Below are 20,757 nucleotides of genomic sequence, written 5' to 3'. Positions count from 1 at the left end.
GTAGGTTGTCTCTTACTCTCGACGCTTCGACAATACGAAAAATTGGCAGTTTGATTGCTATTTATCTACCCTTTAGTACTGGCGAAACATTAAGGCCGGGCGCAAGTTGAGACGCAATCAACACGTGCAGGGCAGCACAGTTTCTGTAACTCTTGTTGTCTAATGGGACCGCGTCAATTTGAAATGGAATCTCCTGAAGAAACATTGATTGAACAATTTGCGCTCGGCCTAAGAGTAAGACAAAAAAAGCGGAATAGCCTAAGTACTATCTGTGATGCGTTTCCTCCGTACTAAAGGCCTAATTGCGATCGTGAGATCTTTGTAGTATACCAATAAAACATTCTGAGTAATTTTTGAATTTCTTGAAAGAGGGTTTGAGCGCTAACCTAAAGAGAGCAGACGCTTATCGGTTTCGTTATCATCTGAACAGTTTTTTTTTTCATAAAAAACCTTTTTAGTACTAACCTACCATCAAAACCGACCCTGCTATGAGAAGAGAAAATACGACAAGGTAGTCATACTTAACATACGAATACTTACAATGTTTTCGTAGACCAATGAAATTTTAACTGATATAATTAAATAACTCAATTCACCAACTTGCTTTTTAAAAACAAATTATTTAGCAAACTGAGGATTTAATAATTTAAAGTGGACGATACTTTAATAGGGTTGAAGTGGAATCCATAAAACCTACAGACAAATTAAACATAGACAAATTTATAGCAACGATAACTTGACGAGGTTAGAGTTCATAATAATAAATAAGTAATTGATGATGATGCGCCGCTGTGAAAAGGCTTGTTTTGGATAACTTAACCTAAAGCGGGGCAAGAAAGGTACTGTCGCTGGAAGGAACCCAATAAATTCAACGACGTATTGATGAAATTATAGTAAAGGCATCACGATAATGTCCGTCAACATGCCGGCTAATAGAACCAAAATCTGATGGGAGCTTTTGAAATAGAAAGAAATTCATTTGCTGAACCAGGTCTTGAGATAACAGCTCTTGAACTTTTTGCGCATAGTCTGGATGTAGTGAATTTTATTCCATGCGAGATTCACTTCATTATTTTTTTTTGGTAATCTTTCCTCCACCATCCTCGGCACGAGACTGTACCAAACTGCTTTTCCTCAATTTGTTTCTGACTCTATCTAATCCATTATCACGGCTTCTATTTTTTTCTTTAGTTTTTTTGTTATTTTTCACGTGTCCGGTCCATATTCAAACCCGGAGGATTTCAATACTTGTATTGTTGGTATGTACATGTAATATAGAGAATGGTCTATTGATTTATGTTGTCTGTAGAGGACCTTACAGCTCTAGACCCACTCACTTCTTCTTCGTAATTAATATATTCCTACTTCCTATGATTCTTGTATATGTATCCTGCTTACGAAGATGGTCCCAGAAGTGTCTGGTTTGACCTAGAGATGGTGGTAGTTGCTTAGAAAGTATACAATATATACAGTATATGTTTCAAGTTTGAAGACGCTACGTTGTTTAGTATTTGTTTCGCAGCCATTGATAGTGAACGTTTTCAGTGAATTTGTCCTAATGGGGAAAATTGGCCATCGTTATGTGATAAAATACTTTTATCTGAAAGGCATTAGCATAACCATTATAAAAGCTGAACTAGATTCTACTCTTGAGGAAACTGATCTGAATTATTGGGTAGCAGAGTTTAAACGAGGCCGTACGATCTGCGAAGATGGGCATCGCGGTGGTCGACCAAATGAGGTGACGATTCCACAAATGTTTGAGAAAATCCACAAAGAGGCACTGGATGATCGTCGATTCAAAGTTTGTGAGCTAGAAGACATAGTAGGTATTCCAATGCGGTACATCGCGTATCAATTGAAAATTTTGACATGAGAGAGCTGTGCGCAAGATGGGTGCCGCGTTTCCTCACAATAGAACAAAAACAGCGTAGTGAATATCAAGTTTTTGGTAATCTTTCACAGAAATAAAGACGTTTCATAACTATGGATGAAACGTGGATCCATCACTTCATAATCGAAACAAAAGAATAATAAAAACAATGGACTGAAAAGGGAGAGCCCGCTACAAAGAAGGCAAAGACCGTTCAATCTGCAGGTAAGGTTTTGGCGTCGCTTTTTTGGGAAAAAAGTATCGTAATTCTCGTATCTCTCGATTTTTTTTATATATTATACTTTTTGGTAACAATAATAAAATATAATATGTAGCATTTTTTTTGTATTAAACTTATTGCCGCACGCCTACGACTGCCGCAAAAGTTTACATTGAAAATATGAGACACTCTATACATCTGTAGTTTATACAATACTAATCAACTTCTCCTTGTATAATATAAATTAATTAATCAATACTTTATTGAATCGACAATTAATTTTTATTGTTTTCTAATTTAATTGTAATGAGATATCGTATTGTCCCGGTATATAACCCTTTTCGTAGGAGTCGTACCAGCAAGTTGAACGTCTCCATACGTCATATACGTGTCAGAATGAATAGGTTTATTGTTGTTTTGTCGTATGGAAGTTTCAAGGAGCGCCTCATCTCATGTTTCTCATATACCGCCAACGAATAAGCCATTGTAAACGTCGATTTTACTAACCCGAGCTTCATGTATCTTAGAAAATCTAAAGTTTATGACTGAATACGAAGAATTTAGTGTTCCGTGGTCAAGATTTGTTGAGGAAATGCCGAAGATTTGAACTTTTGTCGTGTATACATGTTATTGATTTAATTCTTCGGACGGAGATCGTAGATATTAACGCAGAAAAAGATTTTCTCAACTTTCTGTTACTTTATACTAAGAAAACAGTACAATTTTCTGTACAATAACGATATCAAATGAAATTCTAAGCATTTTTATATTTTAATTCGAATTTCGCGCTCTAGAAAGGAAATTTTGAGAGGTTAGGTCGGTAATACTGATCAGACAAATGTAAACACAATATAAATAAAGATCATTTCGAAAAGTTTTTTTTTTTTAATCCATTCTGGCCATCCAAGAAAGAAGTTTGCATAAATTCTGATTTTGATTTATATTTTGAATTACCTTAAATCCTTTGCTCAAAATACTTGATTAAAATAGATGTACTTTCTGATTCTAATCTTCTAATTTTGTTAAAAATGTCCACATACGAGGTGTGACTATTAAGTAACAAGACTAGAGATGTTACAAAAAAGTACGCCTGCGCCAAAGGTTAGCGATCAGTTGTTTAGCCTGAGCCTATTTTTTCGAATGTGATGTCTACAGTGATTGTAGACAAATCAGTGTAGCCGTTGGCTTTATTTATATTGGAGCTGATTATTTGGTTTTACAATGTTGTGAAATTTCACATGAAACTTGGAAAAACCGCAACCGAACCTTATAATACTGAATCTATAGGAATAAATAAAGATTGCGTGTGGCAAATTTTAACATGCGAAAAGTGTGTGTGTACAAAACTGGTGCCTAAAATCCTTACATTTGAACAGCAAGAAAATATTTGTATTGACACTCTGGATGCGATTCAACTTGGACGTTAACTCGACCTTCAGCTTTGCGAACAAAAAATACGGGGTTAGATTAGGGTTAGGGTTAGGGTGGATGTATAATATGTGTGAAACCCCATTCGTATACAATAGTCTTGGACTAGAGTAGGTACTGTCTTCGTATTTTCTATTTATTCTATTTTGTATGTTAGAACATAAATTCCTTTTTATCCAGATCTGTTCTACCTACTCCTTTTTCTTCAATTGGTTTCCAATGGTATTCCCGTTTCCTTATTTGATGTTTTCCCGCAGGTCCGCAGTTGTCAAATTGGAATATATCTGAAAGCGAAAACTTGGACCATATAGTCTAATATCCCACCGCTCGATCTTGCAGGTATCTGTTTTTTTAATGAAATTAATTTTAAAAGAATTAATATACTAATATACTAATATGACTTGCAGCTTTATGTTTTTTCAGTCAATCTTACAGCATTTGAAAGAAATTTATGTCAGAAATCAAAATAAAAATGGTTGTCAGCTCTCAGTCGACCGCAGCATAAGAGTTGCCAGGTGCAAACAGGTATTTTATTGTTAATTAACTGCATTCACCGGTTTTTTTTTAAATTTTTATGCAAAATTAAAGTAATATCCAGTAAGATCTCCAGTTGTGGATTCAAAGAAATTTCTTTGAAAAAGGTTAATTAACTCCAACTTTTATAAAATAATTAGACGTATTTTTCAGTTATACCTCGTATATCTAATTTCACCGAAAGCATTTTCAATCATTTGCATTTTATCATTTTTTTGTTCGAATTCTTCCAAGTAGTAGACACTCGATTAAATATAGATTTCTATTACCGTAATTTCAATCAAATTATACGATGAGGTCGTTTCTTATAACGATTAATATTTTTCTTCTTATTTAGTTTCTGATTCTCTTTTTCGATATTTAAATACCGTTTCTACAAGATGTTCGTAATTTACTTTATTAATTTCTTCCTACTAGTTCGTGATCGCGTCCCATACGTTTTTCTTCTATAAATAATATTTAATGTTATGTGAGTGACATTAGAAATGTCTTTTAGTCATAGTCCAGTCAAACTCGACCAAAAATAGCAGCGATAATTTCCTATAAGTCCCAGTCTATGTGCTAAAAAAGTTGATACCAATATTATGTTTTATCGAATTTTTTCCTGTCAATGAACAAGAATAAGCAGATTGAATTAATAAAGAAGAAAAAATCGACTTGAAACACAAAAATCTGAGTTAAATATACATATTCAGAATGTACAAAAAAAAGCGGACATGAATTAAAAATAAGGGGGTTTAAAAAGTCACAATGAATTGAAGCAAAAAAATGTCAGTACACCCAATGAATATTAAAATAAAAAAGTAATTAATGAAAAAGAAAAGAATATAGGCTCAGGAAGAAGCAAATTCAATCACTAAAATTCACATTCAAATGTCGGAGTGTGAATAACAAGAAGTAGATTGAATTAGAGGAGAAGTGACTTAAAAAAACAAAAACAGTTGAGTCGAAAATATGTATTGGAATGTAAAAAAAGCAGATATGATTTAAAGAAAGAGTATTTGATAAAAAACGTTTTAAAACAAAAGCATTAGATCGATTAACAAACATTTGAATCAAATTTATAGACAAAAATAAGAATAGTGATTCATAAAATCGACATTTGAATCACAAAATAAGCCTCAACACACAAGGAGATATGAAAAGTGCCAGATTGAATTTAATTTATTACTAGCTTTTACCCGCGGCTTCGCTCGCATCAAATCCACTAAATAAGTATCAGAAATCATTATAATAGAAAAGAACGAACTCTGTAGCTATATTAGAACCTGAGATATAGATCTTTGAATGTAGAAAAATTGCCAAAAACCTACAAAAATCCATAACTCCACATTGAATGTCCGCGCCTAGCTCCTCTCCAACTCAACCGATTTAAGTGTTCAAAAACTCAAAAGAAAGAAGGTGTTTCAGCGAGTGTTCTTAAACCAAACCGAAGTCTTTATCTTGAATAGAACCTGAGATATTGAGGATAGAACGTGTGTATGTGAAAAACTCCCATAAGTAATGTACAGGGGGAAATCGCATTTGAGTATAACTTGAGAATGGTGAAAATTAGATGAAATCCGATGGTTGATGGTTGATCTGTGCATCAATACCTTTCATTGAAAAAAAAAATTAGGCAAATCGGTTGGGTAGAACGCCTGAGCGGACTCGGAATGGAAATCATCAATTTTTTTAATATATAAGATTTAATTGAGAAAATGAATATTCAAATCAATTAGACATTGGAGTAAGCACATTGATTTGGAAAATCAACATTTAAATGTTAAAATAAGTTAAAAATTAGAAGAAAATAAGAAAAACCAAATTATAATTAAAAAATAAACATTGGACTGAAATATAAGCATTGGAATAAGCACATTGATTCGTAAAATCAACATTTAGACGCCACAATAAGCCTCAACATACAAGAAGATATGAAAAGTGGCAGATTGGATATAAAAAGGCCTTTGATTCAGAAAATGAACATTCAAATCAATTGGGCACTGAAATAAGCACATTTATAGAGAAATTCAGAATTTAAATTTCAAAATAAGCTTGAAATAAAAAGAAAATAAAAAAAAACAAATTATAATTAAAAAATAAACATTGGACTGAAATATAAGCATTGGAATAAGCACATTGATTCATAAAATCGACATTTAGACGCCACAATACGCCTCAACACACAAGAAAATATGAAATGTGGCAGATTGGATATAAAAAGACTTTTTATTGAAAAAATGATTATTCAATTCAAAAAGCCTTTGAAATAGACACATTGAATTGGGAAATCAACATTAAATGTTAAGATAAGCTAAAATTAGAAGATTATATAAAAATAGCAATTTACGACTTTGAAAATCATAATTTTAATGTGAAAATAAACTTAAAAACAAAAGAATACATAAAAAGCAAAGCAAATTACAATCGAGAGTAATGAGAAAACATTAGACTCGAATATAGATATGGGATTAGGCACATTGATTCATAAACACAAAAAATGTCAATAAACTTTTAAATAAACTAAAGTCTCATATCAGTCAATACCGCACATCGAAAAAGCCGTCAAACTGACCCCATAAAGAAAGATGCAAAAAGTATTCCGAGATTATAATGAATATAATAGCGTCTCGCGTCTCATAATGAAATTTTTCATAACATCGCGTTGGCCAATCTAAATGCAAATTGTGTGTAAGAAGAAAAGAAATTAAAAAAAAACTATCGTTCAAGAAATAACATTATCGGTATTATTCAAAGCGTATTCAAATGATGTACTTTCTTAATATTCCAACTAGGAAATTATTTGTTTTTGTGATTAAAATAATGCAAAAAGGTGAATTAGATCCTGAACTATTATTGGTTACTTTAACGGACATCTAAACATTGGCGGATCCATGGAGGTTTTTAACATGAGTTAATGAAAATGGTATACGAATGGCGTTCCGAAAATTTTGTATTAAGCAAGCCCCAAATTATTTCTCAGTTTTCTATCTATCCTAGAGTCGGTATCACCTTTTTTTTTGAAACACTATATCACGGTTATTGAGTGAAAATGGTAATGAATAGAGTTGTTTTTTTCGGTAAAGTATAAAGGCCTTATTACACTAGCGGAGCGCGGAGCGGGCGCGCTGCGAATTCGTCGCAAACGAAATTTCACCGTTTATCAACTCAATCAACACGGTCGCAGTGATTTGTAGTGTATTTCAATTTCCAAATTATTTTTTTAACACTATTTTTGTTTATTTGTTACGCGAGCATCATTTTTTATAATCACTAGATGTCGTTTTCCTCGCGCAACCTGCCAATAACAGACACATCTGGTTTCTCCATTAATTATTAGAAATAATATATGTAATAAATTTAATGATATAAAAAGGTCATATATTTTAATGATTAAAATATTGTTACTTAAACTGTTTTAACAAGTACACGAACCTTTTAACTCATATTCTCTCCGCTTAATGTCAAAACTCTTAATAAATAATTCATGACCGTTTATTAACATCAAATATTATTTATTGATTTCAATCTAAGTATTACGTTTTTATACATTAAGATAAATGTATCGTTGTTTTAAACCAGTAACGTATTTTTGTTTTCTTACTATTTTTTATTCTAATTTATAAAAATGGAAAAAGAAAATTTAAAGAAAAAAACTTACCTGATGGACATTCGCAGGTGTAAGTATGTTTATCTCTCTGTCGACATTTGCCTCCATTTTGACAAGGACTCGGTTCGCAGGGGATATATTCGCTTTCGCAATTTTGACCCGTGTAGCCCTCGCTACAGGTACATCTGAAACAAAATATACAATCAGGATTTTTCGGTAAAAAGAAATTATATTTACGAGGATATATTGAAAAATTCTGAGCCTTCTATAGAACCAAACAAAATTTCAATGTCAAAATACTTTATTAATCAACATACATTTATTAAAGCAACGTCTCTAGAACTTTAAAAAAAAATGTTTTTTCTTGCTCTGCAAACCAGACCTCCACAGCTTTTATTACCTCCTCGTTGGAAGATAAATTACGACCTTATAAACTTTTTTCAGTTAAGAAAAGAACGGAGACAAATCTGGTGTATAAGGGGGATGTTCTAGTAATTCAAATCATAAATCACGAATTTTTTGCATAGAAACATTAGATTTGTGCGCAGGGGCGTTGTCCTGCAAAAACAAAACACCTTTGAATAGCTTTCCGCGTCTTTTCTCTTTAATTTTTTCCCGTATTGTAACTACCCTTATCCAAAAAATCAATCATGATTACTCCAAGGCAATTCCAAAAAACTGAAGCAAGAACTTTTCCAGCAGATTTTTGAACACGAAACTTCTAAGGTCTTGGAGAACCAGAGTGTCGCCATTCCATCGATTGTTGCTTTGTTTCTGGATCGTAGAAATGTAGATTTGAAAAAAGGAGAGAACGAACGCTTCCCATTTCACTATCTTTACAGCAGAATTTTATGCCATCATCGAATCATATCAAAATACAATATCTTTGATACTATAATTTTCTGATTCCCAGAGCGCAATTAATTCCATATCTAAAACATCCTTCTCTTCATCCCCCAATCTCTTAATTCTTAAAATTAGGGAACTGCTTTATGAGTAGTATCCTCAAGGAACGGGCTCGATCCCAGGACACTCTCATATTAAAGGAAATAACAGAGCAAACGATCTTGCAAACCTAGGAAGAACCATCAGACGTTCCATCTTCCCTGTCGGACTCCCATTCGGATGTACAAGGTGTCCAAAGAGTATCGGGTATTTGTTTTCGCGCCACATTCGAAAACGCCATTCGTGGCGTCCGCTCCACATTTGCGTACGAGCGTATTATCGTAACGGTGACTGCTCAACGTCTGTATCGTGCGGAATATCGTACACGCCACGCGCCAAGTGACGATAGCATTAGGAAATGGATCGGGATGTTCGAGAATACAGGTGCCACAATTAAAATTCAAAACTCTGGTCGCCTTCGTTCAGTTCGCGTTGAAGAAACAATTGAGAAGTTGAGGCGTCATTTCGCGAAGGGGTAACATCAACTGGCCTCCCAGAAGCCCCGACCTTAGCCCGCTTAACTATTGTGTATGGGGATACCTTAAAAGTAAGGTTTATCAAAATAATCCAACGAACCTCACCCAATCGAAGGAAAATATCAGGTAGGAAATGGCAGCAATATCAAGAGCTTTGTGTCGACGTGTTATCGCCAATCTTCGTTCCCGTTTAGAAGAGTGCCAGCTACGTAACGGTCATCCTATATCTTTTCTGGATAGCTTGTAGTACAGCCCATTAAAAGTGATATAGTAGAAGAGTGGCTTTCAAGATTTAGAGCATTTAACTCGTCAAAATCAATTCATCAACTTTCCAAGAATAAAACGCGGATGCTGAATTATCCAGAAAAGAAATATGTATCATCTCAAGTATACGCATCAACGAATGTGCTTATTTGGTCTTCTTGCATAAAATTAACAAAGCGTCTTTGGATTTATGCCCTTGCGACGGAAAGCAAGACCTATCCCATATTTTTCTAACTGCTCCTTACATAATATTTACTCTCCACCCAAACTACGAATAGAGCTATAAAGTGCAAGACATAGTGTTCAAATTTCCAATCAGTGGAAACATAAAATTTATGAAACTTTAAGTGCTTCAAACATCAAATTATAATCGTAGAACTTGGTGTAAATAAAACTAAGCATGAATCACAAATAGATAGTAAGTCGGATAAAGTCACTTAAACCTCGGCAGCTGAGGCCTTCCCAACGTTAAGAAGAATAAGAAGAGAAGTATTGGATCATGTTCAGGGGAAAAGATATAACTAAAGTGGCCCCGACGAACACGTAGAAATTATTTTCAGAATTTAAGGTCAACCACCAAAGGGCGTATTTGTAAATATGAAATTAAAAAAGCAAAATTCCATCATTTTCTATACAGGAAATCAGTTGCCTAGGGGTGGATAGGACATCAGTTTTCAATTTCCGCCATTGAAATACTACCTGTCACATTCTTTCAATCATATTTTTCCTGTCGTGGGTCTATTGGTATAAATGAGGCTCACAAATAAAAATCTAAGCAGTTAGGTGTGGAGATCTTGGTGGCCAAATAAACTTTCACATCCCATTTACCCATGCTGTTGTTTGAGACAAATGTGTAGGTTTTTACTAATACAAACACATCACAAAAGTTATCGCTTCACTGGTATTTTAGGATATTTTTAATACTTAATTTTAGTTTTTTGGGACAATCTGTATATGTATCAACTAATAGATATTTCTGGTTTCTTATCATGGCCAAAAAAATATCACAATTTTTTACAAATTTTTTTGGAAGCAAAAATCCTCGAGTAAATCATTTCTGTATTGGAGAATGCATTGAGATCGAGAACTTTCTAAGCAAATTGTGAAAATTGTGAAAATTTAAGTTTATTTTGTTAATAATGGATGTGCCTCAACGTTTAACAAGAAATGTGATGAATGAAGAAGCCTCTAGAATTATCGCGCTCATACAAGATGGCCGCAGTCAAAGATACGTCGCCGGGGTAATTGGAGTTCAACAAAGCACCATATCCAGAGTTGTTATTCGCTACCAAGGAACAGGGCAGCTAACCAGAAGACCCGGTCAATGCCGCGAAAGAGTAACTTCGGTAGTAGATGATCGTTATTTGAGGTTAACGGCATACCACCGCTCGAAGGCTGCAAACAGATCTGTTGGCTGCTCGTAATGTCCGAATAAGTCTACAAACAGTTCTAAATAGGCTGAGAGAAGCTGTTATACGAGTCAGAGAACCAGCTAGAGGGCCACGTCTTACTAGAGTAGCTAGATTGGAATATGCTCGAGAACACGCTAATTGGAATATTCAAGATTGGTCCCATATTTTATTCACGGATGAATCAAGATTTCATCTGAATTCATCAGATAGGCGTGTACCAGCATATAGGCGACGTGGTGAACGGTTAATTTTTGAACTGAAATCTTTGGTGGTGGCTCTATCATGGTTTGGGGAGGAATTTCTTTCGAGGGTTGCACGGAGTTAGTACCAGTGAATGATGGAAGACTAAATACTGACGGGTACATAACCAATATCCTAGAACCCTATGTAACGTCCTATATGCCTCATATCGGTGATAACTCAGTGTAATGCACGATAATGCTCGTCCACACACTGCTCGAGTAGTTCGGCAGTACTTAGAAGAGGTCGAAATAGCCACCCTGAATTGGCCTGCACGTTGTCCGGACCTTAACCCAATAGAGCATGTCTGGGACCATCTAGGATGGCAAATTCAGCAGCATCCGTCACCAATAAGAACACTAGATGATCTTCAAAATATTCTTTTTAACTTCTGGGAAAAGATGCCGCAAGGATACGTCCAGAACTTGTTTAGAAGCCTTCCAAGACGAATGGAAGGTGTAATTAGAACGAGGGGCGGCAACACACGCTAATAGAAATTCATTGGCTGGTTTTAGGTTAAGCACCGTTCATTTTTTTTGTATAGATGTTTTGTAAAATTTTTTTGATATTTTCTATGTCTTAATTCGTAATAATAATAAAATTTGAAAAGAATAGAATATTAAAAAAATAATGAGCGATGCGATAATTTTTGTGGGGTGTTTATTTTAAACTTTGACAAACATATATAACATAAATAATAAAAAAAATTTAACACAACCTAATTCACTAGGGTACTGAACGTTTAAAGAAAAATCCTCGACATCTACACATTTCTGTAGATATGGCCGATTTAAAGCGCGGTAAAAATGTTTCTTAAACTTTTTGATCTAAAATAGAAAGTTGCGCGAATTAGAAGGATAAAACCGATATACAAACGGAACAAAAAACTTTCTTCATACATTTTCTACTCCGAAAACGAACCAAAAACTGAAGACAGATAAGTAACGAATTATAGAAGGCGAGTGTAGTTATTGCCCGTCAAAATGATCCATCTGCATCCATAGACGGTTTTCTGTGTAAGCGAAAGATGAAATCAATTCAATGGGTACTACAAATGTTACAGACGAAGAACTACTAAGAACAAACTGAAATATATATAAACGATCTACTGCTTTTGGAAATGCATTCGGAATGTATACGTTCTTTTAAGGAAGACAAGATTAATTGAAGAACGTTGTTTTTGTAATTAATGTTGTTATTTTTCGCTTTTCTGGTAGCGGGATTTATTTTTGAATTTGATTTATTGATAGAGGTGATTTATCAATCACAGAAGTGGTTTTTTACGACGCTAAGACGAGTGTATAGGTAAGCATTATAAGGGTAGAATAATATTTACCAACAGTATAAATTCAAAAGAACTGATAATTCAATGGACATGAATGATGTGCTTTAAAATGCCAAATCTATGCAGTTCAATTACTTAAAATGATATTAAAAGGAACGAATTCAATATAAGGATGTAATCTCTATAGATACCTTGTACCCGGTTAAGTAAGCTGCATAAAGAACTTCATAAACATTCCTAAGTCAATTAAGGCAACATGGAATATTCTCGACCACTCCAGTCAATTGAGGAAAGATTAAATAGCTCCGGCCACTCAGGACAAGGCTGAAGAGACCCGGCTACTTAAAACAAGGTTGAACATTCCCAGCTACTTAAGGCAACGTTAAACATTACTTGTCACTTAAAACAAGGTCTAGAAGTCCAAACAATTCAGGCGAGATTAAATAGTCCCGGGCACTTGGGGCAAGGTTAAGCATTACCAGCTACTAGAGGCAAGATTGAACATTACTGGCCACTTAAAAAAAGGAGTAGAAGTCCAGTCAATTCAGGCGAGATTTAATAGTCCCTGTCACTCAGGACAATGTTGAACATTCCCAGCTACTTAAGGCAACGTTAAACATTACTTGTCACTTAAAACAAGGTGTGGAAGTCCAAATAGTTCAGGCGAGATTAAATAGTCCCGGACACTCAGGACAATGTTGAACATTCCCAGCTACTTAAGGCAAGGTTGAACATTACCGGCCACATAAGGCAATATTAAAGAGATCGAATCACTTCAAACAAGGTGCAGAAGTCCAGTCAATTAAGACAAGACTAAATAGTATTAGATGATGTTTGCAGTAATATATTTAGACAAAAAGCCAGAGGATCATCTTATTTCATTCACTATGGATATGTTCCACTTGTTACATAATCTAGTATCAAGGGGACCTCTATTATCAATATTTCTTTTGAATAGGACAATTTTCTGTTTCTCAATATGGTACCCTTGGACTTTTCAGGGATAGTTTTGTGGGTTTTGGGGTTTTGGGGTATGGTACCAATTGAGACTTTTAATCAGCTTGCTTTAAACTATAAAATGATACTTATAGATGGTTCTACAAAAAACGAAGAAGATTTATAATTGCACTAAAGGATGTCGCCACTAATTTTAAAGCGATATTTGTTAAGAAAATGAAAACGATAAAAAATTTAATTATAATATTGACTCAATTTCAATTTTTATTGACTGTTGAATATTATTGATTAGATAAATTATAATTTAGTATATGAATTTTCTCGCTCGACGATTCATAATAAAAATGCCTTGACTGTCGCGTGGTTAAGTTCTTGTCGTATGATCAAATGATCGTAGATTCAAATCTTGTTAGGAAATGTACAATTTTCTTCATTCCAATTAGTATTTTTCATGAATCAACAAATTCTTGAACGATTTTGTGCCAAGTGAGTATCTGAATGTAAAATAGCTTCGATAGCTTAATGGTACGTAAATGCTGCTTACAGTGTTATGGTTGGTAGATCTAATTTCATCTTAGAAGTGGATAAAAAACTCAAAAATTCCAATTCAAAAACTATTTGTTTTAAGAAAGTGGTTTTTGAAATAATTTTTCACTTATTTTTTCATTTGATTAGCTAATAACCGAAATTCAAATAAATAATCTCAAATTTTTATTTAAATTTAATTCTTTTTAGTAATCTATAGATAAAGTAGTAGATAAATACATTTATTTTGTTTAGAATTCTACTCTCAAGCAAACATATAATGAAAAGGTAGTATTTAGATCCGGTTGCATACGTAAATAGATCAAGTTCATAAAAATGCACTTCTTATTAAAACGGCCTTGCCTGCGGGTAGGTTGGGAAATAATAATACATATAACATATTAACTGTATAATTTTTTTCTGTTCTAATTAACCACAATTCTATAATTATAAACCGATAGGATAACCTTTAAAGTGTAAACTTGTTAGGAAAAATATCTAATTAAGCGGTTACATATTGGAACTGTTTTAACGAATCATAGGGATTCTAATTTGAATGTTTCAATCAAATTACTACAGATCAACCAGTTTAATTATGCTAGAATCAAGAATTTTTATAGTAGTCGAGGGTTTTGAGATAGACAAAATAAAAACAAAGATTTAAAATGGCTTTATTGTTTTTCAAAATATTCTCCATTAAGACCAATACACTTTTGCAAGCGTTTGAATCAATGGTCCATTCCGATTGAGGTACCTCCAAAGCATGTGATTTGGGTGCATTGAGCAATTTATTTTTAATTTGGAGGCATAAGAAGAAATCATTGGGTTACAAACAAGGACTGTATTACGGATGACTCATCAATTCGATGTTTTAACTGCTCCAGAACGTTTTGAAGAGTCGTGATGGAGAATGATTCGTCTTCTACGATTGGTTTCAACCAGCAAACAAATGCTGGTGTACCATTCAGAATTGACCATTCTACGTTACTCTAATGGAACGGTGGCGACATTTCCAGTTATTCCGGAAAAACGTACAACCATTTGCTTCGAAGTGCTTCAATTTGGTTCATCTTGAAAGACCCAAACGATTGTTGTCTAGTTTCGGGTTGTTATACATAGATCCATGAAATTATGGACCTCTTTTGAAGCACCGCGATTGAATTTGTTCAGCATTCCTTTGCAGAGAAAAAAAGTTAATAAAAAGTTCATCGGGGTTCCATATAAGAGAATACACTTAGCACACGTAGCATGTGCTTTTGACACTACATGGTCATAGCAGTTATAATGATATTTAATTGCAATCGGCATCCAAGCGATTTATAGGAATTTAATTACTAGTTATTTGTAGCTGCCATCCATATTGTTGCTCAAACATTTAAATCTACACTGTTCCTGGAGTACCTTGCCATACCAAAGGCGTCATCGCTACTGGCGAGTGTGTGTTGTGAAGAGCAAGATTCACGCTTTTCTTGTTTGGAATAATCATCAAAATGTTCGGTGGGTTCTAAATTTAATTTTAAGTGATCATCTTCATGTGGAAGAATTTTTGTACCCAATTCTTAGTCATCGGTTACGGATTTTGAATAGCTAACATTAAATTTTGTTTCAAGCTGAAAAGTAAGTACAAAGCAAGCTTAAGACATATAAAAATATGTCTATGGTTGAAATTTCGTAATTTTAAAAACTGTTTGTAAGTGAAATGAGCGATTAATGAGTCAAAAATAGATGAAAAGATAAAAGATTAAACAGGCGATTTCAGAGCTTAGTAAGTTTGTTTATCTTCCAAGGAAACTATTGTCATATTCCAAATCTTTTGGCCGCCAAACCTATAAAATTTTCTTCTATTTTATCAAACACAACGGGGGGGAGCGTGGAAAAGACGGTTCTCAGCACAACAAGTTTAGGAGACTCCGGCCTTTTGGGTCCATGCAAAGACAAATACCGTATGAAGCTCTTAGCTGCAGAGAAAGCAATTCATCTAGGAGGATATCCAAAAAGAAACCTTGGGCCTCCAAGTTGGGATTTAAGACTTCGGGTCAACTTCTCGATACTCGGGAAAAAACATAAAATGGTAAGAAACCTAACTAAAGCCTCGAAATAAAGGATAGGAACCACAATTGTCGAAAAAATCTACGGAAAATCATAACGATTTAAAACACATGGACAAGGATGCACAAGGACAAGGAAAAAGAAGACGAAGAGGCTGGAGAAAGTGTATAGGTAAGGTAACAGATACAGGCATAAACGGAAAGAATATCCCGTTTTATTTGTATCGTCTTCATACAGATTAGGATTATAATATCACAGTATATCACAGGCGATGGAAGCTGGATCTATGAGTCTGAGACAGAAGTTAAAATGATAAACCAGCGACTCAATTTTCTTAAAAAGGCCCGCTAATCAAAGTCGAAGTTCAAGTATAGTTAAATCGGTTATAAAAGTTTTATTAGTTCCGCCTATGAAACCAATGCCCTCTATAGTTGTCGGTTTATTAGTAAATAACCCTATCTCTATCTAGTTTATACACATATATGGTATACGATAATTAAAAGTAGCTAATTCGTCTTACGAGCGACTTTCTAGAAAACAATAGCCACAACCACCGCTTACTTTTTTAATTACCTTATCCAATTAATTAATAAAAGAAAAATAAGAATTTGTTCCCACGATTTCAAGCAACGACCAATTAAGTATATTACTAAATAAATTTATATTGTTGTTAAGTTTCCTAACCTTACATTATTAAAAGTATTAAAGTGGGTCTACGTTTGAAATCAACTCTGTGAATATTTTAAAATGTTTTCTTACATGAATTATAAAGACTATTTCATTGATATCAATATTTCTGTATTATCTAATTACCACAAATCAACGATCTAAAAACTATAATGTTTTGAAGGTCGTAAACGTACGTTACAGATGTTACGATGAGTGGCTACGCCCCGATACATTTTGAATATTCCTTTGTTGACGTATTGTAGTAGAGTAGTCACTTCTGATTTATTTATTCTAAAATTCGAGTTTTCGAAGAAATTAATTTGCTATCGACCTCCCACTCCTTTCGAGAAATTCAATAAAACCTCGGAATGTATTCTGAATCGTCCTCGACTCAACTACACTACACCTATCAAAGTAAATTTTAGTAAATTTGTGTTACTCGCTAGTAAGTTTTTTCTTTGCTTTTTTATTGTGCTCACAAAAATTCCAGCGAATTTTGCATGATAGTTTTCATATGAATTCGTATTTTGTATTTATTTTGGGAACAGAACGAATAGAATAGAACATATTCCTGTTTGATTATATTTTGAAAAAATATAAATTCAGTTTTTTCTATATGCTAAAGCATAAGCTCCTTTTTATTCAAATCTGTTTTTTCTACTCGTACTTTTTTTCGTGATTTTCATCTGTCCTCGTTTCCTTCCTCACTTTATTTTTTCCGCAGCTCTACAGTGCCAGGTTGGAGTTCCAACCACACCCAAAGAACTCAACCGGTACAACACAAGAAACAAATTCAACTTTATTCCGACAACTGGGAATTCAATTGAGGGCTGCAGCCATCCCGGATAGATCTTCATCTATCTTATCTTATCTAGTATATGTATAAATCTGAGTTATTAATAAGGTCTTACCAGCTTTTCCACCTATTTTTTATTAATTTAATTTAATAATCCAATTTCATTAATAATTAATAGTTCACCCCATCTGAGTGCCAGTTATTTATATACTTCAATTCAGGCCGAATACCACTTAGTGAAGAAAAATCTCCCGCCGGGGAATTTAAGGTTATAATGTGTTTATGACTTGATTTTCTTTTCGAAGGACCAATTGAGTTGTTTTGATTTATACACTTTATCAATAAAATATGATAAAAATATTACAATGGAGCATGGCACTTTTTTGTTCGCTTGTTGCTTTTAGTTTCTATCTCTTCGTTCTATGTCGTCCATTAAACGAACCTCAGGATTGCGCATGATAAACTGGAGCTGGAGAAGGTAAATAATGTAAGATATATAAAAGCACAAAGACTCAACTGTTCTGGGGATATAATGAGAAGAAACCCAATAGAAATGATGGAAAGAATAATGAGATGGACTCCATTGAGGCCAAGGAGAAGAGGCAGGCCGAGAAAGACTTGGAGAAACGAAATAGAGGACATAAGAACACTTAATATAAAGAATGGAAAATAATAACAAAAGCAGCCTAGACAAACGATTAACTATAAAGAAAACAAAAATAGAAAACGGGGAATAATCCACCTCAAAAAAGCGCTAAAAGCTATAGCCATAATCCAAAGGATTGAAAGGCTTGATGATGATGATGACATATAAAAAATATTTGGTGAAGCAACCCTGTAATCAAAGGAGAATGATCTATGCAAGTTTCAAAATCGAGTCCATATTTGCCTAATTTTCTTGTACATCGTTTAGCAAACAATCTAGTACGCCCCTGTATAATTTTAGATTACAATTTTTCATTATGTAATGAACAGTATCTTTCAAAACTCTCTAAAATAGTTTTCTACTCAACTTTTTTCATATAATTAAATTAAATTACATTCAATTTCTTTTTAACATTTACTTGCAATTTATGACGACCAATCAACATTAATTGTTTACCCTTTACGTCCAAATTCGATGAGTTGAATGGAAAACGTAAAAAAAATAATTGAATAACGAAACTACAGCAGCGACACTCGCCGGTCGTTAAAAAACAATAAAAAATTCCCATTTGATATAAATGCCATTTCTAGATGAGTATTTCTTCGTCTATTGTCTGAGAATTTACCTAAAATGGTGGCCGTTTTATGTAAAAAAACGTATTCCACTGACACCGGCGATAAAAACGTCCGTTGCCGATACGTGGACGCGGACAGAAAAGCAGAAAAATAAAAGAGAAGAGGAAACGAGAAAGAGTGGCCTTTACAACCATATGGTCGACGGCCACTATTCAAAGGCTGAAACATCGATCAGGTATGTTGAATATACAGAAAAGAAGAGATTGCGACGTTCTATTCTATACCGAGTGTAATAATTTACTCCGGCAGAAGATCTCAATGGGATTTATTATACAAGGAATTTTAAAAATATTGTTTGGAATTTTGAATACGGTTTGATGACCAATTACGTGCTGATATAAAACGCCATGATAACGGAGAAAGTTCATTCAAAATAAGAAACGATACCATATATACACTCGTCAGCAAAAAATCGATTCATGCGACACCTCTGCAATCGCAAGTCACTGACAAAAAAATGAGCATGAGTCGGTCTGCTGTTTTCAGATTTTATCGTCGTTACCAAGAGACTGGTAACTTTGCACAGTCAGAATAAGACTTAAGGTAGCCCACCTTGAGCCAAAAAGGCCCGCTACTAGCCCCAAATTAATCCCAGCACACCGAGCAGTTCGTTTACGATTTTCCAGAGAACACTGACGAACAATGGGGCTCTGTATTCTTCTCAGGCGAAAGTAGAGTATGCCAGCATGGCAAAGATAAAAGAGGAAGAGTCGACAGAATATTTGGAGAAAGATTCGTTCAGTATTGCATAAAAGAAAACCTGGCTTTGGAGAAGGTTCCTGAATGATTTAGGGGGACATTTTACGAGGATGTATTGATATCTAGTTAGCCTAGACCAGTTTTATGCGTAAACAAAATATTGTGTTACCATAGCAACGAACAATAACTTATTAAAAGTGTCAGTGTGAAGTTTAACGTCATAAAAGTAAACCACCAGAGTTACGCAATAAATTAAAAGAAAAAAGATGTCCACCGAAATTGTGAAAATCAAAAAATTGGAGTATCGAGTCATCATCAAGTACCAGAATTTAAAAGGGTTAAGAGGTAAGCAGATGTGCTTAATACCATTGGTAATCAATGTCTTTCGTAAAGGCCAGTTTCTGTGTCAGTCCCCGAAAACATCGATACAGTTCATGACATGATTTTATCAGACCGTCGAATTGGACTAAAACGGATCTGATCTGAAACACTGAATATTTCATACGAAGGCGTTCATCATATAGTTCACGTCAATTTGGACATGAGAAAAATTGCTGCAAAATGGATCCCCAAATGTTTGAATGTTGACCAAAAGCGTTCGATTTGTGCTCGATTTGAAAACGATGAAGACTTCTTAAACCGAATTGTTACTATGGGTGAGACTTGGGTACAGTTCTACGATCCAGAAACAAAGCAACAATCGATGGAATGGCGACAATCTGGTTCTCTAAGACTTAAGAAGAAGACGAAAAACTGCTGGAAAAGTTCTTGCTTCAGTTTTTTCGGATTGCCATGGAGTAATCATGATTGATTTTTTGGATAAGGGTAGAACGATAACCGGAGATTACTATTCGAAATTACTAACCACTCCACGGGGAAAAATTAAAGAGAAAAGACGCGGAAAGCTATCCAAAGGTGTTTTGTTTTTGCAGTACAACACCCCTGCATACAAATCTCATGTTGCCATGCAAAAAATTCGTGATTTAGGGTTTGATTTACTAGAACACCCTCCTTATTAACCAGATTTAGCTCCGTCCGACTATCATCTCTTTCCTCAACTGAAAAAAAAGTTTAAAAGGTCGTAAATTTTCTTCCAACGAGGAGGTAATAAAAGCTGTGGAGGTCTGGTTTGCAGAACAAGAGAAAATGTTGAGTAATAAAAAATTTTGACATTGAAATTTTGTTTGGTTCTAAAGTAGGCTAAGAATTTTTCAATATATTCTTGTAAACTGGCAGTGGAGCGGGGGGATTAATGGCGAACAGATACATACAGGGGATCACTTCGTTACCTACGCCAATTTTATACACGAAAACTTTATGGAGTGAGCTTGAGAGAAAATTTGCATCAGCCACGATATTGAATCAATCAAGATCGAATAAATCAAAAGGCGAGTGAAACCTGTTATCGGGGCCAGGGGAGGGAGGAAAATAAATAATGATTTTGACGAATTCAATCTTTTTTTCATTACTGTTAATTATAACCTCTTTTCATTGTTTAAAATTCCTTTTCGT

General features: G+C 34.3%; 1 protein-coding gene across 2 annotated transcripts in view; it reads right to left on the bottom strand.

Moving 5' to 3' along the window:
- LOC130899596 (neurogenic locus Notch protein) overlaps nt 1–20,757 on the bottom strand; it is a 262,147-nt gene that overhangs the window by 95,117 nt on the left and 146,273 nt on the right. For both annotated transcript variants that reach the window (XM_057809656.1, XM_057809657.1), the window contains exon 5: nt 7,699–7,832. In XM_057809656.1, coding sequence (XP_057665639.1) covers nt 7,699–7,832 — 134 coding nt within the window. The remainder of the gene's footprint in view (nt 1–7,698; nt 7,833–20,757) is intronic.

The sequence above is a fragment of the Diorhabda carinulata genome, chromosome 11 (genome assembly GCF_026250575.1).
Source record: "Diorhabda carinulata isolate Delta chromosome 11, icDioCari1.1, whole genome shotgun sequence".
NCBI lineage: Eukaryota > Metazoa > Arthropoda > Insecta > Coleoptera > Chrysomelidae > Diorhabda > Diorhabda carinulata.
This window is presented reverse-complemented; position numbering and strand designations above follow the sequence as displayed.